This window comes from Liolophura sinensis, chromosome 2 (assembly GCF_032854445.1).
Source record: "Liolophura sinensis isolate JHLJ2023 chromosome 2, CUHK_Ljap_v2, whole genome shotgun sequence".
NCBI lineage: Eukaryota > Metazoa > Mollusca > Polyplacophora > Chitonida > Chitonidae > Liolophura > Liolophura sinensis.
Window position 1 is genome coordinate 17,437,018 of NC_088296.1, and position 27,900 is coordinate 17,464,917.

Sequence of the window (27,900 nt, forward strand, 5' to 3'; positions counted from 1 at the left end):
TGGTATGTTTGAACACTTGAAGTGTGTTTATATTGTGTTTGTGTGGTAAATTTGAACACTTGGAGTGTGTTTATGTTATGTTTGTGTGGTATATTTGAACACTTGAAGTGTGTTTATATTATGTTTGTGTGGTATATTTGAACACTTGGAGTGTGTTTATGTTATGTTTGTGTGGTATATTTGAACACTTGGAGTGTGTTTATATTATGTTTGTGTGGTATATTTGAACACTTGGAGTGTGTTTATGTTATGTTTGTGTGGTATATTTGAACACTTGAAGTGTGTTTATATTATGTTTGTGTGGTATATTTGAACACTTGGATTGTGTTTATGTTATGTTTGTGTGGTATATTTGAACACTTGGAGTGTGTTTATATTATGTTTGTGTGGTATGTTTGAACACTTGGAGTGTGTTTATGTTATGTTTGTGTGGTATGTTTGAACACTTGAAGTGTGTTTATATTATGTTTGTGTGGTATATATGAACACTTGAAGTATGTTTATATTATGTTTGTGTGGTATATATGAACACTTGAAGTATGTTTATATTATGTTTGTGTGGTATATATGAACACTTGAAGTGTGTTTATATTATGTTTGTGTGGCATATATGAACACTTGAAGTGTGTTTATATTATGTTTGTGTGGCATATATGAACACTTGAAGTGTGTTTATATCATGTTTGTGTGGTATATATGAACACTTGAGATGTGTTTATATTATGTTTGTGTGGTATATATGAACACTTGAAGTATGTTTATATTATGTTTGTGTGGTATATATGAACACTTGGAGTGTGTTTATATCATGTTTGTGTGGTATATATGAACACTTGAGATGTGTTTATATTATGTTTGTGTGGTATATTTGAACACTTGGAGTATGTTTATATTATGTTTGTGTGGTATATATGAACACTTGGAGTGTGTTTATATTATGTTTGTGTGGTATGTTTGAACACTTGACGTGTGTTCTTTGCCTTTTAATGATTCTCAACATTTAAGAATGTCGCCTCATTGGTGGCCATTTTGGACTCAATTACACTAATTTAATTTTGTTGGATTTTTAATATGAGTTTTTCAACATATTTCTTAGGTAAATGAAACCATTTTTTTAAAAATTAGCGTTAAGTTAGACTGTTTATAGGCCTACACGAGCGCAGTCGACAGCTCGCCACCGAATCACCATGAACAGCCAGAACAGCCAAACACAGATTCCCTCTTCAAGGTCGTAATCTATTTGCTGTACTCAGCAATATTTCACTAACATTACGACGGTGGGCAGCATTATAGTGGTAGGAAAACGGGCAAAGCCCGGAAGAAACCCATGACCATCCGCAGTTTGATGGCAGACTTACCCACGTACGACCAGAGAGGGAGGCTGGTCTTCAACTCACAGCGACCGCATTGCGAGGCTTCTGGGTCATTGCGCTGATATAGCACGCTAATCGCCTCTGGTACATATTTTAATAACGTTAGCAATAAATAAATTAAATTTATGGCATCTACTACAGCAGAATGAAGCATATATGGTGCAGATCACAGCCACACTGTTGGCGAAGGTCAGTTCTGTAGAATAATTCTTCACAGTACTGATATAATGTATGTTTTGCAGTGAGATATTGGCAGCAATGGCGACGGTAACTTACCGTTTATTATACACCTAAGTGTCCAGAGCCTACTATACTATGTAGTAAACACAATTGTCCAATACTTTTAACATATTGGACAGTTGTAACTGTGACATCACACGTATGGGCTACTTTTTGACACAACAAGATGTTTGTCCGTTTTCACGACTCCAATATCATCAACTTCCGCACAGAATCCTAAGGATAATCAGCTAACTTTGTCAGCAAACTCTACTTCTCTTTCATCCTGTAAAGATTACACTAGCCTGTTCGGTGAAGCAGTTTTCAATAACTGCACTTTTGATTTTCACTGAAACGTCTGCTTTCTTTTTCTTTACACTTCTGTTTGTAAAATACCGATTCGGCCACGTGCGCCTGACCCAGTTTCCTGTCATCCAATGAAAGTGCTCCATTCAGTATTCCATATTCATGCGCAACTGCCTATCCGCTATTGTTACGCGATATGAAATAATTAGCACGGTTTTACCAAATTTGTTTACTGTTCGAGTTTATTTACTTACGTTTTTGACACGTGTGTGTATAATAAATAGGTTATTGGATTGTATAATCCTGTAAGGGCTCGTCCTAGGCCATACAGGACCATACAATCCAATAACCTATAAAGATGTTACAGCAGACAGTGTCGTCGGAAGCAGTACGGCCATGGCCGTATCATTTTTAAAAAATAAATAAATAAATAAATAAAAATAAACGTACAAAAAAAGGAAAAAAAACACAACAAATAAAATAAATCAAAAGTAAAGTGAAACATGTTTAATGGCGGCCAACGAAATAAAGACCCACACATACGAGTGTACTGTAGACTGTTAAGCACATAAAACTACAATGGATCTATGTGAAGAATAAAATCCCCTAAAGCGACTTCCTGGCATCTCCAGCCGTCTGGCTTCCCACAGCTTCCAGGCCCTAGGCGGCCCAGGGCCCTCGCATTTTGGGCTGGCATGGTTGACAGATAGCGGTACCACTTTTAGTTTTGACTTGTGTAATTTAGAGTAATTATTACAGTAAAATACTGGCAGTAAAGGTGTAAGTAATTTACTGTACTTTTCTACATTAACTTGCTGGCAATTTTACATTACATCTGGCACTTTTGCCCCCCAGAATTTTACGATAGGCCTAAATATTTCGAAATGTAGCGATTGGAAAAAAACAAAGTTGAACGGCACAGAAATACAAGTACGTGTAGAACAATATTCTCGACTTTATTTCATTTATACATACATAATACGTTTATACATACAGTAGTCTGAAGAGATATGAAAATAGTTCTGGAAAATCTGTTAGACACATACACAAGGGAAACGTATAGTAAAATCTTAAATATATTACAAGCCACGTCGAGTTATACAAAGGTACAATATATAGAAACTGAATTCGATAATAATAAAAATAGACAATGAATTCGATGTTGCAAATCGTTACATACATACTGTATGTAACGACTTGCAACATCGAATTCATTTAACGATTATTTAACGAGTGTAGCAGATTTATAGTCAGATGTGTGACAGACACAGGCGGTAATGTTCAAACCTATGCAGAAATGTGGCAGACACAGGCGGTAATGTTCAAACCTATGCAGAAATGTGGCAGACACATGCGGTAATATTCAAACCTATGCAGAAATGTGGCAGACACAGGTGGTAATATTCAAACCTATGCAGAAATGTGGCACACACATGCGGTAATATTCAAACCTACGCGCTGTGAGCGTTATGTAACACGTCCATTACATCGCCAATGAACAGAGGATGCCCCGCTAAAATATACACTATAGAGCAAACCAAGAATTGGATACGATGTGAAAATGTGGACATAAGAGGTAAGCGTAACGTTATTTCTCGCGTTTAACCTCTCCTCGCCCAAAGTAATAAAACTAAGAGAAGCTGCTGAGTCTGTTGTTCACCCCTGCCTTCGCCATAGCCGGCAAACTGGTACCGTATACTCAAAGCATTAATCTGTTAAGTTTAACTGAAAGTTTCTTTTGTCACGTCGTACTGTCTTAAATGTGTGACGTCATCATGATGAGCTGGGAAAGGAACATTGACGTCAATAAAATGACGTCAAGGTCCCCTTGGAATATGTTTGTTATATTTAACAGAATAATCTGTTGCAATATCAGAATACATGGTAGCATCATTCGACAACATACTTTTTGTCACAATTAACAGATTACGTTTTTTTTAGTGTATTACTAAAGCATTGTAGAAGAACACTGGTCAAATCATCTTTGACCTGAGAGATCATTGCACGTGAAAAAGAATACTATTTAAGCCTAAGCCCAAAAGCTTACATTGTTCATTTATACTTTTGTCAAGAGAGCATGTTCGAGCGATATAGTTCATATTATGCGAAATTCCGCCTCTCAACGTGAATCTAATTTAAAGCGATGTGACTGACACGTGAACACAAGTCTATCCGATAATCTGGAACCTCGACTCTAAAGCATGATTTCGCCTTACGTGACTGATACGCCATGTTTGGGTTGTATGTGTTGTATATTTAAAAACAATGGCCAGTCCAACATGGACAGTGTCACCAATGCACACGACAAAAGTACTCCATTAGTTTTGGAAAAGACATGTTACGACAACCTGCTACGCCGGTTGAGAAAGTCAACATAATGTCTGAATGCTGCAAATGTTTAATAAACATAGGTTGTAATACTCAAGTTTAAAGCAGACAATGTTGTTTTTAATTGTGTGTTTTGAACTAGACGGTGTTTTCTGTTCAGTGATCAACATCAAGAGCCGAATCCTTCAATGTCCCCCTGAAATATTTCAGTGTCGATAAAACTGGATAGGTTGGGAGGCAAAGGGTAAAAATGACTAATGTACATATTTTGTATAATCAGATATTATAGTGCGACTCAATAACGTATATCACCAACAAAACAAGACATGCACACCTTAACATAACATTTAACTACCTGTACATTAGAAGAAGCCATTCACATATACCACGAACACGTTCAACTTATAGTATACTTACCCACGATATATCATCAAGGGAAAGAATAATCCGATTATTAACCAGGTAGATTTAAGCACAGAGCGTGTACAACTGGACAAGGTAAAAGGGTAACTGGAATCGGATTCCACAATGCCATTTGGGACTTGAATGTAAAATTTAAAACATAAGTGTTTATGTATATAGTTTATGGTCCAATAGTGTTTAAATTGTGACGAATTTACCGTAAACAACACCCTTTAGCAGTTTGGAGCAGTTTTAGAAGTCATGGAGCCAAAATTTTTGTGTTTAAATGAAACTTCATAGTTTCATGGAAGTCGAAATAGGCCTAGGAATCGGTCCTTAACGTTTTAATGGACAGGTGGATTGTTCTGGGAAAAGCTAACGAAATTATAACCTTTTATCCTTGTGTTCGTCGTGGAAGTTGTTGAAGTTCTTCCGAAGACAGATCACGAGGAAATATATATATATATTTTTTTTTATGTGGAGGGACAATGATGATGTTAACAGGTCATCACAGTAGAGGGGTTTCGAGTTGGAACTCTTTTGTCGTCAAAGGTAAGAACCGTTCCACTGTGACAAGTGAAAAATGCTAGACCACGTTTACTGACGTTAATGTACCGATCACCTGTCTCACCCTTTTCCAGAGGTACAAACGACACCTCTTTCCATTAAAGAGATACGTTCAGATTCTCAGTTTTCTCCACCATTCGTCTCTTCTAAATTACTTTTTATGACATTTTTTTCAGACGCCTATCTTATAGTGAATGTGATCAAAAATAGTTGCCTATAACATTTTCGACACGTCATATGATACAGTTGGACTTTTTCTACCCTCATCGATTAAAGAGTTAGAACTCGAAACCCTCATATTATATGGTAGACCGTTATGGGCAATCTTTCGACAAGGGCGATATCATTAAAGCAATGCCAGGAGACATGTTGACATCTTTCGGGATAAATATCACACTGAACAGTGGATATTTCCATGACCTATAAAGAGCAAATGTCGAATCGATGTAAGATCATCACGAACATATCAACAGTATGTTAGACCAAAACGAATATGCTTCGGACACATAAGCAATGTCAAAAAGCGATAAAAAAAAAAACATTAAAATCTTTGTGAGGTCCTTGCTGCAGTGCACAGTGGAAAATGTTACAAACGGTCGTTAATTCACTGTATTAAGACTTTGAATAGGATCAAATCAAAACAGAAAAAAAAGAAAGGATTTGACATAAAATGATGACGTTTTTATGTTTTAGTGTTTACAATTGATCTTGGACTGCCAATGATTTGGGACATCAATCATCCTACAAATGCGCCTTCTTCCTATACAAGACAGACGCCTTTATTTAATGTTTACACATGTAAACGAAACGTACACTAACAAAGATAGATACACAAAACAAACAAACCGCACCCTGTTGAGTACTTCTTGTTTCGAATAAATGTCCAATGTATGTACAATACGTTGATGCGCACATGAGGAGAGAAACCCTCGTGATGTTTAAAAAATCTACACAAAATGTACACTAACAAACCAGGATGTGTACACTCTTGTGTACTTCTTGTTAATAACACACGCAGTTATACATAAATCTTGTACTGATGGCATAGACAAGTCCAGTTGATAACGTAGCTTCAAAACCACCATATATCACGGCATACAATGCAATCTAAAACATGTACATATGTGCATTACATGTGTTTGGCTTGTACATGGTCGTTTCTATATCCATTGGGTTGCGAACATCCGTTCTGAGCTTGTTTATTTCGGTCAATATAAAAACCCTGTTAAATTCTGCCAACAGTTTTACCAGAAACCGACACTGTACATTAAAAAACAAACACGCCAATAGTTCCACACGCATGCGGGTGCATTTCTCATCACCATAAGGAAGACCTGGAGATTAAATTTATTTATTTATCTGATTGGTGTTTTACGTCATATTTAAGAATAATTCACATATATGACAGCGGTCAACATTATGGTGGGATGAAACCTCGCAGAGCCCCTCACGAGCAAGCGCCAGTTGATGTTAGATCTACGAACGACAGGACAGAAAGCCAGTATTCTAGCTTCCATGAGGTTACCTTCAATATAAGATTTTTCATTTTCATTTTAATACTTTCACATTAACCCTCTTTACGATAAAGCCTTCCTTTTCAATCTTAAAGTTGTCACTTTTCAGTTTCAAAACTTTCACTTTCATATTTAAGCTTTCACTTTCTGGGCGTGAAGTTGAAGATTGCATGCAACCATATTAAACTATATGTATTACAACATTATAATACTATAAATGGGTAAACATGCTGGAAGGGTTTAAGAAATGAATACTGTGGTCAAATTCAAAATGTGGTGAATTTCTCCACCAAGGTTTTCTGTCTGGCAACAGTTGGCGACGATTCGTGTCATGTTACACGAAGGAATATTATTACTCTACCAAACACAGCTTAAAAGCAACCAAATGAAATTACCATCATGAAATCATGAAATACCAACGTGGAGAAAACAGCACGGTACCAAGTATCTTACAGCACACCACAAGGTTTATGAAACGATCAAATCAATGTTTAATATCCTGATATACCACAAAGTGATGAATACAGAGCTATTACAAGGCTGCTCGCTGCCGTTACACATTTATTTCATTGTTGTTTGGAATTTTTCACATATATAATGAGGGTAGTTCTCAATTTGGTGAGCCCGCAGGTATACCACACCCTGTAGTCAGGCTTCTGCCGCCATACTGGTGCAAGATAATTAGTTTTCAACGGATGTATTAAAACTGGCCTATTGGCCACACGAGTTCCTTCCATACTTACTGTGAGAAATGCTCCTCGAAGAGCGAGAGCAGGGGGATTCCACAAATTCCCTTTGCAAGGCAGGATAGAGCCCTCAACCTTTCGTAATTTTGAGGTGATCCCTATATGGGAGACTAGGTGTACAGGTATAGACTTGTATCTCGCCTTTCAGGTTAGACATACTTGTACTTACAATATCTTATTTATTTATATATTTGGTATTTCAGTGTACATATGTTAAGCTGTATATATGCTAAACCGTGTATAATTTAATGTCACCATATATCCAACTTTGGTCATGAATCAATATAAAAAAAATGCTGTTTCGATCAAAAAAAAAAGTAGTAAAAACCCTAAAAAGTACAGGTAAACACACAGAGATGATCAATTAAACATATGTATAAACCTTTATAATACTATTTACATTCAGACATCCTTCCACCTGTATATCGCTAAAAAACATAAGCTTAATGAACACTCGGGGGAACACTTGGTGTAAGGGGAGGTAAGTCACTATCAGACAGACCTGTGTGGAACATTGTCCTCTTGACCGGTAACAACAGGATAACAGCCCATATCAGGGACATAAAGCTAAATTACAAAAATGAGTCCAAGATATTGTATTACCCTTCCAATACCCGACTCACCTATTCCCAATTCTTATCTCTTCCCCAACCAACACAACCCCCTACCCCTTTCAACCCCAAAAAATGCTAAACTGGGGCTAGTATCTATTATATCATATATATACCGATGAAAAGAAAGGACAAAGAAAACATTTACATCTTGGTCATTCCAGACACCCACTAATGCACCACAACCTCCTGTAAATCATCTTTTCACTTTGGAGATGAGTTTCCAAAAAACCAATCCTGGTATGCAGCGTATCAAAATAAATGGTTAAAATGCACTTCGTACTTGTACATGACCTTGACCTTTGTGGCCCTCACACCCAGATGAGCCATTGATGTGTTTTTCTACATATAAAGGATGCCATAATTCTTCGCATCTTTGCAAGGTGTTTATTCAAGCATATTACGAATCTGCGCATGCTGATAAAATCATACTTTTAGCGAAGCCCTGAAATTGGCCAATCCAACTAATATAGTTTTGTCTCCAAATTCAGATTAAAAATGTACAAAAAAACAGAGGTGAAAGTTGTTCTTTCATGCATGTGTGCAAAAATGGTTGAAGAATTAGGGTACTAAAAAATTTCACAGAGATGCAAAAATTGAAATCACCATTAAGAATAAAGGTCCTGTTAACTTTGAGAAAATTAAGATTAAAACACATTGTACAGGTCAGCTTCTGGGGATGTGCTCAACCATGAGAACATGACAGTCATTACGGGAGGCTAATCATATCTGTCTCCAACAACGTGGTTTGGAAAAAGTTTTTCTTTCAGTGGGATTTCCCAGCCCTCTATAAAGTGATACAAATCTTACGAATTTACAAAAGACGAGCGCCCTTTATCTACGACACTAATAATACCAGAATATCTTTTCAGCAACTGTGTTGTTATAGAAATCAGCAGTATCATTACTGAAATCACTGAAGAAATGAGAGATCATTGAAAAAATAAATGATATGGGTTAGGGGGTTGGAGGGTTGGGGAGGGGAATTAATTGAGACAATGGAAGCTTCGGTTGGTGAGCAGAGAAGAGAAGGATCATTTGAGACATTTGAATTAATGAATAATTATGGCTTTGCGCAATTGAGACAATTCATGAAGACAACAAAAAAAAAAAAAATATATATATATATGGTTTTGGTTTGGTCTGCCATTGAAGGTGTCATCAAATTTTGGCGGCCATTTCCATATCTTGACCTCTTTGACCTTTTGCACGTGTGGGTTTTCCGCCTTGCGCCTGTCGTTGTCCTCGTCCATGAGGGGGCCCGCCAGCCGGGTGCCCAGGGTATTCATACGGGGGTGGAGGACCCTAAGATTTAAAACGAAAATAGAAAGACATCTCGGGATAAGATAAACTGAGATGAATCCAACAGTAATGGATGAAATCGCAAAGATATTTCCCGCCACGTAAGCCTAAATAATGCTGCGTGGAGGAATTCCCTGTATTGTGCTGTATTGAATATGAACTACCTCTTTTTCCTGGGAACATAATTGTATGTATACAGAAACAGTGATGTATAGAAAAGAACTAAACACTGCTGGGGCCAGCTTATTTTAGGCAGGCAACACTCCTCATATCAAGACTGTTTACTCATTCGTCTAAGTGAGGTGAAGATGAGGAGCTGATTACAACAAAATTGTTGTGTTCCAAATAAACCACCATCTTCGAAGCAATCTTCTTCTTGTCAGCTCCACATCTTTCCCGCTTGGTTTGGTCTGCCATTGACGGTGTCATCAAATTTTGGCGGCCATTCCCATATCTTGACCTCTTTGACCTTTTGGCCCCAGGATCACGAAGCAATGTTAGATTTAAAATTTCAATCATTAAACTTCGTAGGTTACTTTCCATTATTTTACCTGAAACTTGTTTTACAATAACTTACCAGAATTTACGTTGTCGAGCAATATTTTGACCTTGTTACGTAAGAAATAACAATTTTAAAGTGGTCTGAAGAACACATTGTGATCCAGGGTCCTGACATCTCCACATTTTTTGTGTAAGAGAATACTGCTGAGCCTGCATTGCCACTAAGGTTATTAGAACACTAAAAGCACAACAATCTAGAATGGAATAAAACCTATGTCTCGTGAAAGCTCAAAACTGAAGGTCAAGCACATTGACCACTTGGCCAAGGCCTACTCTTCAATATTTCCATATAACAGGCAGCAATATGCCTGGGCAGACAAATTGTACACAAAACCTTATCCCCATCATACTTACGGCTGATCTTGTTGGCTGATAGGGTTGCTGTGGACGACGGTGCCGACGCAGTGTGTTAAGAGTCTGGGTGAGTTTACGGGCTGGAGGTTTGTTGGGGTTAGAACTGGGTGTATGAACGGCACAGAATTTGATAAAGAGAGCCATGAAGATGACCAGCCCTATACACATGAGTAGTACAGCCCACCAATGAACCTGAAACACAATCATGACAACTGAGTGAGTGAGTGAGTGAGTGAGTGAGACTGACTGCAGCCGACCAATGTACCTGAAACACAACCATGACAACTGAGTGAATGAGTGCCTGACTGACTGTGGGCAACCAGTGAATTTTTGTAATTTATGGTTATCCATATGCCCAAAAGGGCAATGATGACAAAACATCCTCCCCCTCTACGTCCTTGCACCTCACACCTTTGCAAAACCTCAGCTCCATACATGCCGTACTTTTTGAGATCTCCAAAGTAACACTTACTTTAACATCAATTCTAATACACAATACAGTAAGTTGTGAATATTGTAATTTACGGAACATCATATGCACACAGCGCATCAAGTACAGAACATCCTCCCATCATGTCAACGTGCTTTTATAGAAGTGTATAGCTTACTATACACATGCAGCACTTTTTGAGATACTACACTTACAAGAGAAGAAAACTTTGAGAAATAACACTAGAGGCTGAAAAGAGCACACTTTTTTCTATCTGGTGGTGCCTGCTGCATAATTCTGCGATTTTTCCTCGTCATACACGTAAAGCCTGAAAACAGCAAAGCTGGCATAAATCGCTGTCCACTGTGTCCTACATCTTTAACACCCTGTAATATAAGCTGGGGGTGTGTTGCCTCTCAGCCAAATTATGAGAGTCCTTAAAACTGCCGGCTTGTTCATGTAAACTTGGAACCTATGTCCAACATTCCGGTTTCTCAATCGTCAAGTGGAAAATGAACTACACTGTTAGCTACCTTCTGGGAAGAAGAGTTCTACCAGAAACGTATGAACTACACTTCGGTGGTTTCCGACAGAAATCCTCCTCCTAACACAGAAGACTTCAGGACTAGTCCTTAGTCAAAATGGAGTAGCCCACAGTGCATTTTGGCGCTGACTTTATTTATAATTTATCAACTTGAGGTACATGGCATGCACCTGCAATGAAATGCATACTCTTTTCAATGGTATTTTTATACCATTTAAGTTTTCTTCTCCTTTAACGTTTTCTATAATATTAATTCTAACACACACTACACTCAGTCATGAATTTTGTATAGGTAATCGACCATAATCCATATGCTCATGGCACATCAATGAGTGAACATCCCACTCATGTTTTTGTGCTGTACATGTAGGTAAAACCTTGGCTCAATACATGCAGTGCTTTTTCATTTATTTATTTATTTGATTGGTGTTTGATTTTATTTATTTCATTGGCCCTGGGAAAACCCACGGCCATCCGCAGGTTTCTGGCAGACCTACCCACGTATGGCCGGAGAGGAAGCCAGCATGAGCTGGACTTGAACTCACAGCGATCACATTTGTGAGAGACTCCCGGGTGATTAAGCTGCGCTAGCGCGCTAACCAGCTGAGCCACGGAGGCCCCACAGTGCTTTTTGAGATACCACCACTAATACTGTGTTTAACATTGATTGAAGTACACAATACACTACAAAGAGAATCAACCAAGGAGCAAATCCCTCGTGATAAAGAGCAACGTTTTTTACTTGTTTTCTTTTCATTTTTTCAGAAAAATAGTTCACACAGGGATTTAGCCAAAGTGTGTGTTTCACATGTGTAGTGCTACATTATATATTTCCTGCTTCTTTAAAAAATTGGGGTCTCCGTGGCTGAGGTGATTAACGTGTCAGTGCGGCGCAATGTCCGGCGCAAGAGTCTCTCACCAATGCGGTCGCTGTGAAGGTGTGACAGCAATCTGCGGATGGTCGTGGGTTTCCTTCCACCATAATACTTGACCTTCGTATTGTACTGCATGAAACACCCATCAAATAAACAGAAGTTTACGAAATCTGTCAGCACTGAGATTGTGGGCCTATTCCCTCACCTCAATCCAATCTCTCACAGTCTGCAGGGTCTGTGGGTTGAAGATAAGATTCTTCAGCCTAGCCAGAGGGCCTTCAGCGTCCACCCCCCGGCATTTGTGGAACACGTCGCAATAACCCTCAAAGTTATTGCACGGAGACCCTACAAAAAAAAAAACAAGCAAATTATGAGAATTTATACAATATAGCAATGTACCTGCTGATGGCTGTGGGTTTCCCCCCAGGCTTTGCCTTGTTTCCTCCCACCATAATGCCGGTGACTATTACGTAAGTGTATTCTTGCACATTTCGAATAAATCAAATCAAATAAATAAATCAATTATACAATGTATGATGAAACTTGTGCAAAAATCAATCTGATTTCCGAACTTGATGAAAATAAACACGCACACAAAATTGGTCAATATCTGAAGGTGTTAAACAAATGACCGATAAGAATTACAGAAATTGTGAAGAATGTAAAATTTACTTTGATTTGGAGCTGATTTTTCCACGATGATATCATCACCAGAATTCTCAGGCGACAAAGTCAAGGTTGAAACTTTAAGTCATTGTTTTTTTTGTCTTACAACTTCACCTTATACTTTCATCACCCTTTCATACTTAAACCGTTCTTACTTCATTTTATTGAAAATGTCACTAGAAAATGGAAAGTAATCTGGCAGAGATGTCACTTTTGAATTGACGATGTTTTTATAGAGATGAATATGCACGTACTTCATAAAAACATCGCTGTGAGTTCAAGTCCAGCTCAAGCTGGCTTCCTCTCCCGCTATACGTGGGAAGGTCTGCCAGTAACCTGCTGACGGTCGTGGGTTCCCCACTGGCTCTGCCCGGTTTCCACCCACCATAATGCTGGCCTCCGACGTATAAGTGAAATATTCTTGAGTATGGCGTAAAACACCACTCAAATAAATCAGTGAATAAATCATAAAAACGCCTGAGCGACATCCCAGTGCAAAATGATATCCCGATGTTACAGATCTAGTGGGCTGTCTGTCTATCTTTTAACACTGCAGTGTTTGTGTTCAGAAAGCCAGCGATAGGATGTCATTATTTTTTGCAACATTTAACATTCAACAAACGTATACTTTATAATACAATTTAGAGAATTCATATAGTCACGCTTAGTACGTATGATCTATTCCCACATTAAAATAGGCAAAATGATCCCACTATGCCATCTAGTAACATCATAGAGAAAAGTCACTTTCTGGATTGTGGCTCCGAACCTTCACACTGGTGAGTTTCAATGTTTTGTGTTGAATGCCTGCTGTAATTACTTCAACCTTTTCGCATGTTTTTGCAAGGTGTTCATTCAAGCAAATTATGAAGGTTTTATTCTGTGTTGACTCATAAAATTATACTTTTGGTGAAGCCCTGATACTGGTCAATTAAATCAATGTAGTTTTGTCCCCAAAATCAAATTAAAAATGTGCATATATTGCACTCAAAGTTGCTCTTTCATATGCGAAAAGGTTGAGAATTAGGGTTATAAAAAATAAAAAATCTGAAAGAAAAACTGGGTTCTGTGATTAATTTTCCAGCATCTGAAAAAATACATCCAGCATCTGAAAAAATACATCCAGCTCCTGGAAAAATACATCCAGCTCCTGGAAAAATACATCCAGCTTGATTTCATGACTAGTATTGCAGCATATATTACATTTCAAAGAAACTCACCTGCTGGTAGCTTGATGGCCTCTACTTTGTTCTCAGCACTGATGTTCATGAGAAGTTCTCGGAAATCCTTAAGCGCCACTGAATCCTTGACCTCAGGGGCGTTGGAACTGACACACTGACGTGTGGCATTGTCTGCAGATGAATGACAAAGAAAAAACAAAACAATCACGCATGTACCTTGATATAAACTTGTCTACTGCCACCCTTAAGACATTTATGGGACTTTAGTAAACCACCAACCTTTACCGTATTGACTTGTTGAGTTCAAAAAGTTAAACGAAAACTGGACAAAACAAAAAAAACAGGAAATTAAAGGGATGCTCCATGCAATTACAAATTCACACAAATTCACACGAATTACAAATTCACACAAATTCACACGAATTACAAATTCACACCATGTGAATCGGATCATAGCATTTCGTTCAATGCATCGCTACTACAAAGCGTACTATGAGACGCAGTTCTGGAGACGAAATAAGCTGAACTGCTACTGAAACCATACACACGTAATAAGCTACAGCTTATCACAAAGGAGCAAGGCTGTCTCCTCACCACATGGCTTTAGATCATATAAACTGAACGGTGAAAATGGGCTTGACAGTCAGAGTGAGTCCCAGCTACAACCAGTTTGTTTAACTGAATGAATGACTGAATGAATGGGCTTGACAGTCAGAGTGAGTCCCAGCTACAACCAGTTTGTTTAACTGAATGAATGACTGAATGAATGGGCTTGACAGTCAGAGTGAGTCAGAGCTACAACCAGTTTGTTTAACTGAATGAATGAATGACTGAATGAATGGGCTTGACAGTCAGAGTGAGTCCGAGCTACAACCAGTTTGTTTAACTGAATGAATGAATGACTGAATGAATGGGCTTGACAGTCAGAGTGAGTCCGAGCTACAACCATTTTGTTTAACTGAATGAATGAATGACTGAATGAATGGGCTTGACAGTCAGAGTGAGTCAGAGCTACAACCAGTTTGTTTAACTGAATGAATGAATGACTGAATGAATGGGCTTGACAGTCAGAGTGAGTCAGAGCTACAGCCAGCTTGTTTAACTAAATGAATGAATGGGCTTGACAGTCACAGCGAGTCAGAGCTACAACTAGTTTGTCTGAATGAATGAATGAATGAATGAATGGGCTTGACAGTGACAGCGAGTCAGAGCTACAACTAGTTTGAATGAATGAACGAATGAGTGAATGAATGAATGAATGAATGAATGAATGAATGAATGAATGAATGGGCTTGACAGTCAGAGCGAGTCAGAGTTACAACTAGTTTGAATGGATGAATGAATGAATGAATGAATGAATGGGCTTGACAGTGACAGCGAGTCAGAGCTACAACTAGTTTGAATGAATGAACGAATGAGTGAATGAATGAATGAATGAATGACTGAATGAATGGGCTTGACAGTCAGAGCGAGTCAGAGTTACAACTAGTTTGAATGGATGAATGAATGAATGAATGAATGAATGAATGAATGAATGAATGAATGGGCTTGACAGTGACAGCGAGTCAGAGCTACAACTAGTTTGAATGGATGAACGAATGAATGAATGGGCTTGACAGTGACAGCGAGTGTGAGCTACAACTAGTTTGAATGAATGAACGAATGAGTGAATGAATGAATGGGCTTGACAGTGACAGCGAGTCAGAGCTACAACTAATTTGAATGAATGAGTGAATGACTGAATGAATGGGCTTGACAGTGACAGCGAGTCAGAGCTACAACTAGTTTGAATGAATGAATGAATGAGTGAATGAGTGAATGAATGAATGACTGAATGAATGGGCTTGACAGTCACAGCGAGTCAGAGCTACAACTAGTTTGAATGGATGAATGAAAGAATGACAATGAATGAATGACTGAAAGAATGGGTGATTAGGGGTTAATTAACTGGCAGTATCTTGGCCGTACTGTGGAGAGGTCATGTTAGAACCTAGAAACATTTGTCTCTTGACATGAGACTGACCTATCAAACTTCAGAACAAACAGGAAACAAATGCTTTTCAAATGAGTTAAAATAGCCAAAACATTTGAAAATCACATTAAATGTGGTCCCCAAACAATAATTTTGAAAATATCTTTTTCAAATATTTATTAAATTACAGCATCACCATAAAAGCTGTGAAACAAAGAAGAGACGAGATATTTTATAATCCTGGGAGGTGGCGCTAGAGTCATGAATGTGAAACAAGACTTTAAACCACTGTTACAATTATGCCTAAAGGGACTGTCAGGATTGTAGTGCAACGTCAATCATGTTACGATGTTTCTTCAGTAAATAATCTTTACTACAATGTCATCATGGTGAGCTACGTGTATTTTATGCATATTTTCTATCAATGCTTGGGAATTCTAAAAACTGATGTCACTGATGAACATTGGGACCAGCTTAGCACCCATAATTCGGTATCTCCTCCTCAACCTAGATCGTTTTGACAGCTGTCACCACAACAGGTTACTTAACATACCCGGACTAACTGCTGAGTTGTACTTTTGTATGTAAGGCCACATCTTATACTCCATATTACGAAATAAAAATAAAAATCCTTTGATGGTGACTTACCGTAGCAGGCCAAGTAGCACTGTTTTTCTCGATAGTTGACATCGTCTGTAGAGGAGGAAATGAAACACTCTTCCCATTTGATACGCTTACACACCGACCCCTGACACACCTATGACAAGAAAAATAACCAATACGACTTCATTATTTTAAGTCATGTTAATACTTATTTATTTAATTGGTGTTTTACGCAGTCCTCAATAATATTTTACTTATACGACGGCGGCCAGCATTATGGTTTGAGGAAACCAAGCAGGGGAACCCACGACTATCCGCAGGTTGCTGGCAGACCTTCATTATTTTATCTGTACATGATTCATGTTTTCTAATGCCATTTTTCATGCAGTGGAAAAACCCAATTCTCAACGTGAGTTATATTCAAAATGTTACATTTATTTGTAATTTGAAGCGGAAAATTCCATTTCTCAACGTGAGTTATATTCAAAATGTTACATTTATTTGTAATTTGGAATGGAAAAACCCAATTCTCAACGTGAGTTATATTCAAAATGTTACATTTATTTGTAATTTGGAATGGAAAAACCATTCCCTGGAAACGAGAAGGATTAACATGTTAAAGTAAAATTCTTGCAGGCGTATTTAGTTTATCTATTTATATATTTGATTGGTGCATAAAACAGGACTCCACCCACCAGTATTATGGTGGAGGGAAACCATGAAGAGCTCTGGGGAAACCCACCCAGCATCTTCATGTTGCTGGCAGACTTTCCCAAACTATGATGGAAGGGAAAGCCAGCATGAGCTGGACTTGAACTCACACCAACCATGAGTCATTGCCCTGTACTGGCACGCTAGCCACTCAGCCACCAGCGAATTTTAGGGTTGTGCATGTGTCACTGGCAACTAGATGGCGCTTTTAGATATATACTGTGAAGCATGTTTTTTTTGTGTGGCAGTCAGTGTAATAAATCCCGCATGGGAGGATAGTGTTTGAAAGGGGAAGAAAATTCACTTATTTGCCAACATTTTTTTTTTTTTTCGCTTTTTTCCCCCAAGAGAAAAGGGGGAAAATAGTTTAGTATCGTGGGTATTTGGGACCATGTTTTGGTATAAATCATGGTTGCATAAGAACCTTCTATTAAAATAAGGATGTGATGCAAGTCTAATACATTGATTGGAATGTAAATTAGTTGTTTATATTCATTCATAAGGAATCAATCTGAATTATGATAATATTTAAGAATGCAGTATATTAAAAATATAAATAACTGTATCATCAAAATCCAGGTTAAACACATTTGCTAGCCGAAAAGACCAAATTCTAGTTCAAATACATGTATATTTATTAAACTTGTGTTACATCCTCATTTATAACATTTTTTCACCAAGACTATATAAACATGTACATACCAAAAGGTGGTCCCAAATACCCACAATACAAGCATATTTTTCTCTTTAAAGGAAACTCTAAAATAAATATCGAAGATCACATTTACAACTAACTTTTTGTACTCTTTCGTCTGAATTTTTTATGTTTTCTCCACCTTTAAATGCATGTGTCAGCAACTGTTTATCATCAGGACAGACACACGGACAGACTCATGTGGTACATGTAGACCTCTTCATGTCGCTGTAGGTTGCTAGTAGATAATATACCAGTACATTACAAAAAAAAACATTTCTACATTTGTGTACATACCCCGCCCATGCAGACTTGTGTTTTATCCAGACAGAATTCCAGGTCTGCTGTGGTGACAGGTGGAGGACAACTGGCTGACAACCCAGTGAATATGAATCAAGGAGAAATACCAGAAAATTCAAAACTCCTTTCAGGTGCAAAACATCTGATCCCTATACTGCCATGTTCAATATGAATATACATGTGCCTTTACACCTGCGGGTAATGTGGAAATATAATAGCTAGAGTCCGTTTAGCATCTGTGATGTCACTGTACTTAAGAGTGGCACATTACATGCACATGCACTCTAATGACTCGTCGTCAAATGACCACCTGGGTCGCGTCACACCTAAGACTTCGCTTGGCGTTCAGCATGAAGGGGATAGTGCAACAACTGGTTGACCCGTATCAGTATAATGGCTCGGGCGGGGCGGCTTACTTGCCTTCGGTAAGTCATCTCAGTGAAGCAGCACTAGATAAAAAAGTGGTGGAAATCCGTCCTGCGACAAGGAGGCAAAATGCATACACCCTAAGGATTCCTTCGTCATTATATGACTGAAAAATTGTTGAGTACGATGTTAAACCCCAAGCACTCACTCACTCATATGACCGAAAAATTGTACGACAGTACGACATTAAACTCTTAAGCACTCACTCACTCACTCAATAAAAAATAAAAGGATATTTGCAGGAGGAAGCTTCAGCACACTCTATCTTGGCCTTACACATGAGATTCTGCGATGCTGGGATGAATGTGCACTGCTTGTTACAGCAGGGGCCCTGAGAGGGGCTGCAACAAGAAACATCACAGCAAAAAATAGACACATCAGTTGTTACAGCAGTGGCCCTGAGAGGGGCTGCAACAAGAAACATCACAGCATAAAATAGACACATCAGTTGTTACAGAAGGGGCCCTGAGAGGGGCTGCAACAAGAAACATCACAGCATAAAATAGACACATCAGTTGTTACAGCAGGGGCCCTGAGAGGGGCTGAAAAATCATAGCACATAGATAAACTCTGTCAAAAAAGAAACGCAACCCCTGTCCTCGGATATCAAAAATTCGTTCGAATAAAGTTATTGCTTCCAAACTAAATTTTAGCCAAATGTATTGAAATTATACACGTTTTTAATGAAGATTACCATCCAAACAACTGCCTTTTCTCTCCTAAGTGTATTTTATTGCTTATGACGTCATAACGCATGGACTGACCCTGTTGACGTCACACACAGAAACATTCACATGCAAATCATGTCAATGGCAGTTATAGTGTGGGGGTGTATAAAAGCCCATGTGCTTTCGTATTTTATTCATTCATTTGTCGACGAAAGGCAGTCGGTAAAATGCCGCGACTGAGTGCTGCCGACCGAAATATCGCCATTGGTCGTCTTCAAGCTGGAGAAAGTTTTGGTACTATTGCACGACACCTAAATGTTCACAAACAACGATATCCCGACTTTGGACCCGTTACAACAACTTTAATTCGACCTACGATCGCCCGAGAAGTGGAAGGCCAAGAATCACTACCTCACTTCAAGATCGGTACATCCGGGTCCTTCACCTGCGTAATCGACATGCCCTACCAACCGTGGCTGCCACACAAATACCAGGTTTGAGGAGAGTGTCGGCTCAAACCGTCTGAAAGAAGCGGGTTTACGTGCCTGTAGACCAGTTCTTGGACCTGTACTACGCCCCTTACTTCGACGCCTACGACTCAGGTGGTGCAACAACGTAAGGATATGGACTTTACAAAACTGGAGGCGCATCTGGTTTTCTGATGAATCTCGTTTTCTTTTGACACGTTGCGACGGAAGACAGCGTGTGTATAGGAGACGTCATGAACGCTTTGCGCCCATCTGCGTCCGGCAGGTGGACAGATTTGGCGGAGGCAGTGTTATGGTTTGGGGAGCCATCTCGTACAACCAGAAATCAGACTTGGAGATCGTTCCAGGGAACCTGACAGCCCAACGTTACATCAACCACGTGTTACAACCTCACCTTCTCCCGATTACTGACCGACAGACACAGCTTTTTCAACAGGACAACGCCAGGCCTCATACTGCACGTGCAACAATGAACTTTCTGCAGGATTCCAACATCAATGTCTTGCCGTGGCCCTCTAAATCACCAGACTTCAACCCTATTGAACACCTGTGGGATACTCTGGATCGACACGTGCGTCAACGTCAGCCACCGCCACAGACGCTTCAACAGCTCGCCGTTGCGTTACAGTAGGAGTGGAGGGCCATTCCCCAGGAGAGAATCCGGCGTCTTATCCGTTCTTGTCCAAGGAGATGCCGTGCAGTCATTGCAGCTCTTGGTGGTCATACGAGATACTGAGGAAGACGCCCCCTGGTGAGCAACTGGTGTCTGTGAGATGACTTTTGAAAAGACAGTTTTAAACATGACCATCTTGATTATTATTCTGCCAATTTCTGACTTCTGTCTTCAATAAGAAAAAAGTTGTGCCGTCCTAAAACTAAATATTAAAATCTCTAAAATACGTGGGTTGCGTTTCTTTTTTGACAGAGTTTATATACACTGGTTGTTACAGCAGGGACCATGGGAGGGTCTGAACCAAGAAACATCACAGCATACAATATATACACTGGTTGTTACAGCAGGGGCCATGGGAGGGTCTGAACCAAGAAACATCGCAGCATACAATATATACACTGGTTGTTACAGCAGGGGCCATGGGAGGGTCTGAACCAAGAAACATCGCAGCATACAATATATACACTGGTTGTTACAGCAGGGGCCATGGGAGGGTCTGAACCAAGAAACATCGCAGCATACAATATATACACTGGTTGTTACAGAAGGGGCCATGGGAGGGGCTGCAACAAGAAACATCACAGAATAAAATATACACACTGGTTGTTACAGCATGGGCCATGGGAGGGGCTGAACCAAGAAACATCGCAGCATACAATATACACACTGGTTGTTACAGCATGGGCCATGGGAGGGGCTGAGACAACAAACATCACAGCATAAAATATACACACTGGCTGTTACAGCATGGGCCATGGGAGGGGCTGAGACAACAAACATCACAGCATACAATATATACACTGGTTGTTACAGCATGGGCCATGGGAGGGTCTGAACCAAGAAACATCGCAGCATACAATATATACACTGGTTGTTACAGCATGGGCCATGGGAGGGTCTGAACCAAGAAACATCGCAGCATACAATATATACACTGGTTGTTACAGAAGGGGCCATGGGATGGGCTGCAACAAGAAACATCACAGCATAAAATATACACACTGGTTGTTACAGCATGGGCCATGGGAGGGGCTGAACCAAGAAACATCGCAGCATACAATATATACACTGGTTGTTACAGAAGGGGCCATGGGAGGGGCTGCAACAAGAAACATCACAGAATAAAATATACACACTGGTTGTTACAGCATGGGCCATGGGAGGGGCTGAGACAACAAACATCACAGCATAAAATATACACACTGGTTGTTACAGCATGGGCCATGGGAGGGGCTGAGACAACAAACATCACAGCAAAAAAATATAAACACTAGTTAAAAAATACATGCACAGGCCCCTCAAATAACCTAGGTCATAAACTGCAAGAGCTTAAAAAGCCAAATTCAAAAAAACTTAAAAAACTTAAATTTTGGTTGGTAAATTGTTCTACACCAAAGAATCAGTGTTCAAATTTTACACTTCCCAGAGCAAAACAGCTTCATTGCAGCCATGTCTGAATTTTTGACTTATATCTTAAGACACTTGATAAATATGTTCACAGGTGCTTATTCCACAGAGTCATTTCTGACTTAAGTCAAAATTTGCAAAACAATCTTATGGAGTATTTTTAGGATTAGAAATTAAACTCTAAAATCCATCTAAATTTCAACTTCCAGCACCTAAAACTAAACCTCATTAGGAGTTTTGTATATCTTGTCTTCATGTCACACACAGCTTTGTGAAACCAGTCCCAGGCCTCAACAAGGTTGTCTTACCTGCACTGTATGGAACCTTGGGTGTCATTTTTGAGCTTGCACTCTTTGTCTGGTCCGGAGCCTTTGGGGTAACAACAGGGATCTTTAGTCACTGGACAGTCGTCCTCATAGCCACAGTCACACTCTTCTCCTTTTTCCACTATACCGTTACCACAGAAAGCCTCACCAGACTCTGCAAAAAGGGAAAAATGGCATTATGCCATTACCACAGAAAGCCTCACCAGACTCTGCAAAAAGGGAAAAATGGCATTACAGCATTACCACAGAAAGCCTCGACAGAATCCTCAAGAATGAAAAAATGGCATTACACCATTACCACAGAAAGCCTCATCAGACTCTGCAAATAGGGAAATATGGCATTACACCATTACCACAGAAAGCCTCATCAGACTCTGCAAATAGGGAAATATGGCATTACACCATTACCACAGAAAGCCTCGTCAGACTCTGCAAACAGGGAAATATGGCATTACACCATTACCACAGAAAGCCTCATCAGACTCTGCAAAATAGGGAAAAATGGCATTATGCCATTACCACAAAAAGCCTCACCAGACTCTGCAAATAGGGAAATATGGCATTACACCATTACCACAGAAAGCCTCGTCAGCCTCTGCAAACAGGGAAATATGGCATTACACCATTACCACAGAAAGCCTCATCAGACTCTGCAAAATAGGTAAAAATGGCATTATGCCATTACCACAAAAAGCCTCACCAGACTCTGCAAATAGGGAAAAATGACATTTCACTATTGCCACAGAATGCCTTGTCAGACTCTGCAAATAGAGAAAAATGACACTTCACCATCGTCACAGACAGCCTTTCCGGACTCTGCAAATAAGGAAAAATGACATTTTACCATTGCCACAGAAAACTTCACCAGGCTCTGCAAATAGGGAAAACTGACATTTCACCATCGCCACAGAAAGCCTCACCAGATTCTGCAAATAAGGAAAAATGGCTTCACCATCGTCACAGACAGCCATGCCGGACTCTGCAAATAGGGAAAAATGACATTTCACCATTGCCACAGACAGCCATGCCGGACTCTGCAAATAGGGAAAAATGACATTTCACCATTGCCACAGGAAACTTCACCAGGCTCTGCAAATAGGGAAAACTGACATTTCACCATTGCCACAGGCAGCCTCACCAGACTCTACAAATAGGGAAAAATGGCATTACACCATTACCACAGAAAGCCTCACCAGGCTCTGCAAACAGGGAAAAATGGCATTACACCATTACCACAGAAAGCCTCACCAGACTCAGCAAATAGGGAAAAATGACACTTCACCATTGTCACAGGCAGCCTCGTCAGACTCTGCAAAAAGGGAAAAATGACACTTCACCATTACCACAGAAAGCCTCATCAGATTCTGCAAATAGGGAAAAATGACATTTCACCATTGTCACAAAAAGCCTCTTCAGACTCTGCAAACAGGGAAAAAAGGCATTACACCATTACCACAAAAAGCCTCACCAGACCCTGCAAATAGGGAAAAATGACACTTCACCATTGTCACAGACAGCCTCATCAGACTCTGCAAAAAGGGAAAAACGACATTTCACCATTACCACAGAAAGCCTCATCAGACTCTGCAAATAGGGAAAAAATGACATTTCACTATTGCCACAGAATGCCTGGCCAGACTCTATAAATAAGGAAAAATGACACTTCGTCATTGCCACAGAATGCCTCGCCAGACTCTGCAAATAAGCAAAAATGACATTTCACTATTGCCACAGAAAGCCTCATCAGACTCTGCCAATAGGAAAAAATGACACTTCAAAATTGCCACAGAATGCCTCGCCAGACTCTGCAAATAAGCAAAAATGACATTTCACTAGTGCCACAGAAAGCCTCATCAGTCTCTGCAAATAGGGAAAAATGACATTTCAAAATTGCCACAGAAAGCCTCACCAGACTCTGCAAAAAAAGGGATTTTTACAACTTAATTCCACAATGAGTACATACAGTACAGCCAGATCCAAACCTTAAATCCTGCACCCATTGGGGGGTATGATACGCTGGCCGTACACAAATGATGGGCCGACAGGAAGCAAATCTGCTGTCACCATTCACGCACGTATCACCCATCACATCATATCGTCGTGGATAATGGGAAGACCAGGTGTCCCAAAAAATTAGGACCGTCAGGGTATCGTTCATGATTTCTGAAGTATACATTTACATGGTATGCTAATTAGGCCCTTTGTATATACATGTAGGTCTACATCTGCAAGACACTCACTTGTAAAGCAGTTGTATTTCTTGTTCAGTCCCTTGAACACAGCATTCATCACACGGGTTATGTTGTCTTTACTGCAGGGGGAGAACTCGCTGTTGTGAAGACGGTCTCCGGATGTTGCACTGGAGAACATGATGTAGTTGCCGTCGTTGGACCCTGGTAAGCCTTTACCATATGGTGTGCACAAGTCTCCTTTGTCGTGCTGGAAATGCACAAAATCCACATTGGTGTATTTGCTTATTTATTTATTTCTTTATACACAAAACCCACACATTGCTGCAGCACATGTATGTATTTGATGTGTCAGCTCACCTGTAAGAGATGACATGACTACCTAAGTTCAGTTCAATGTTTATTTATTTATTTCTTTATTTGATTGGTGTTTTACGCCGTACTCAAGAATATTTCACTTATTCTGTATACATATACAGTTCATTACAAAAGACCAATTTTACTGTTTTTGCTCCCACCTCAAACTACAACGGGACATTTTGTGATAACTTCTCAAAACACACCTTGGTTTTGTAACTCTCCTGTTTTGGCAGTGAGTACATATTACACCAGGAAGTCACTATTCACATGGTTAGTGTGTAATTTGTACACACACTTGTGGCCGACATGCACACTGTGCATGCAGATAACAAAATCTATGTGCACAGGCACAAAAATACACGCACCAGTGCATGTATGAACTGGCTATTTCAAACCTTGCATATGAAGTCTCAGGAGGTCAAAAGCACTCACATGAAATGAACAAAATTTGCTGACTTGTGTCTGACCAGGTAAGAACTACAGTACTTTAAAGCATACATGTACACATAGCCTAACGAATATATGGACTTCCATTTATTCAGTGAGCGACATTTTGGCATCGGTTCTAATACTGTTATCAAGCAGTGGTGATAGCAGTGGGTATTTATTTATTTGATTGGTGTTTTACGCCAAACTTAAGAATACTTCACTTATATAACAGTGGCCAGCATTATGGTCAGAGGAAACCGGGCAGAGCGCGGGTAAAACCCACGATCATCCGCAGGTTGCTGGCAGACCTTCCCCCATACGGCCGGACAGGAAGACAGCTTGAGCTGGACTTGAACTCACAGCGGCCGCATTGGTGAGAGGCTCCTTGGTCATTACACTGCGCTAATGCACTAACCAACTGAGCCACGGAGGCCCCGTGGGTATTTAAAGAGACACTAAGTTGTTGCTTTCAACACATGGACAAAGAGGAAACATACAACAGATTGACAAGGCTGACAAGGGAGCGTTACACTGTTGATTAAGCAAATGAACAATACATGAAAAATACAATAGACTGACAAGACTGACAAGAGAGCGTTACACTGTTGATTAAACAAATGAACAATAGATGAAACATACAATAGACGAAACATACATGAGATAAACAATAGACAATAACAACTATGGGTAAAGGTGTGAGTTAGAATGGGGTGGTAGTCTGGGGCCTGTCTGCTGAGACAAGATCACTGTGGGCAGGGGGAAGTAGGAATCCATTGTCTCGGTTAATATGTGGCTTTGATCAGTGTATTTCCACCTAGCCACTCTTTAGATACCCATTGTTGTCACTAACTGATCACTATGCTTCATAATGGTATCAGTACCTACACAGAAACTTCGCCGACTCAATAAATGTGATTCCATACATCTTGTTATGTTATCCAACTCAACTTCTAAATGCCACTGACAGAAGTCATACATGTAGCCATGTGGGTTTGTTCGTCCTGCATTTAAGAAATCCCCTCAACTTTTTTTGCTTCTTACAGTTTCAACACAGAATCTTACTACTTTTTTACAGTTTCACGCTTTTTACAGTTTCACGCTGAATCTTACCACTTCTTACAGTTTCCACATGGAATCTTACCGCTTCTTACAGTTTCACACAGAATCTTACCGCTACTTACAGTTTCACGCTTCTTACAGTTTCACGCTGAATCTTACCGCTTCTTACAGTTTCACCTGGAATCTTACCGCTACTTACAGTTTCACGCTTCTTACAGTTTCACGCTGAATCTTACCGCTTCTTACAGTTTCACCTGGAATCTTACCGCTTCTTACAGTTTCACACAAAATCTTACCGCTACTTACAGTTTCACGCTTCTTACAGTTTCACGCTGAATCTTACCGCTTCTTACAGTTTCACCTGGAATCTTACCACTTCTTACAGTTTCACACAGAATCTTACCGCTACTTACAGTTTCACGCTTCTTACAGTTTCACGCTGAATCTTACTGCTTCTTACAGTTTCACGCAGAATCTTACCGGTGAGCCGAAGTTGTGTCCGACTTCATGAGCAAATGTGAGCTTGTGAGACTTTGGGCGGAACTGGCTTGCCGTAGTTGATAAGGGTGATAACTCCGGTGTTCAAACTTTTCCACACTTCATTCTTGCCCTCATCATATTTGGCATATCTCTCACAGATGCCGCCTTTAGCGTCTGTTAATAGAAAAGACAATAACTAACTCAACCTCAGTATTTTTGAAAGAGGGGTCCAATATTTATTTATTTATTTGATTGATATTTTACGACATGCTCAAGAATATTTCACTTGTACCACAGCAACAAGAATTATGGCGGGAGGAAACCGAGGAGAGCCCAGGGAAAACCCAAGATAATCTGCAGGTTGCTGTCAGATCTTCTCACTTACAACCAGAGAGGAAGCCAGCATGGGCTGGACTTGAACTCACGACAATCGCATTGGTAAGAGGCTCCTGAACTACTGAGCTGCACTTGCAAGTTACACGTAACCTCTATGCTACGAAGGTCCCGAGCTCTATTCATGAAGACAAGTTCATTTGTCTTATAACAACGTTTTTCAGTATTTTACCACAGTCACAATCAGTGACAAACATTCCCCAAACTTTTCGTGATCTGTACAGATCTGTATATATATATACATGTACTTTCTAAAGTTGCACTGAAAAAAAAAAAAAACATTCCAATTTTATAAATTCTTTGAAAATTGGTAACCCTATAATTATTAGTGTATTTCACTTATGTATTATATTTCAAGTAACAAATTTTGTTCGATTTCTGTCTGATTCCTTTACCTTATAGTGCCACTGATTAGTGTTGTTGTTTTGTTGTTGTTTTTTTTGTTTAGTTTTATTATTTTTTTACAGTGAAAACTTACATATAAGTGTTGGCAACAAAAGTGTCATTTTTGGGTCTCTCTGTGCTCCCTGTGATGTTTTTCTATAAATGAAACTTTAGATAAAATACTGTAAAGTAACAATGATGCTGATTTGGTTGACATTTAAAATCGAATGTCAAAGGCTAACTAACTCACTTAATTATTTACTTTATTGTTTTGTTTTGTTTTTTCTTTTCTACATCATAATCGAGAATATTTCACATATACAAACATTCTCCAGCAATGTGGTGGGACTAAACCAGGC

At 39.5% G+C, this 27,900-nt stretch overlaps 1 protein-coding gene across 1 annotated transcript in view; it reads right to left on the minus strand.

The window, feature by feature from the left end:
• Positions 1–2,487: 2,487 nt before the first annotated feature.
• LOC135462431 (disintegrin and metalloproteinase domain-containing protein 10-like) overlaps positions 2,488–27,900 on the minus strand; it is a 46,323-nt gene continuing 20,910 nt past the window's right edge. Inside the window, 11 exon segments of the mRNA XM_064739657.1 lie at positions 2,488–9,371; positions 10,284–10,475; positions 12,338–12,477; positions 14,019–14,150; positions 16,600–16,708; positions 18,257–18,341; positions 18,922–19,026; positions 22,230–22,401; positions 24,488–24,686; positions 26,765–26,806; positions 26,808–26,938. Of these exon segments, the coding sequence (XP_064595727.1) occupies positions 9,228–9,371; positions 10,284–10,475; positions 12,338–12,477; positions 14,019–14,150; positions 16,600–16,708; positions 18,257–18,341; positions 18,922–19,026; positions 22,230–22,401; positions 24,488–24,686; positions 26,765–26,806; positions 26,808–26,938 (1,451 nt within the window). The 3' untranslated portion in view covers positions 2,488–9,227.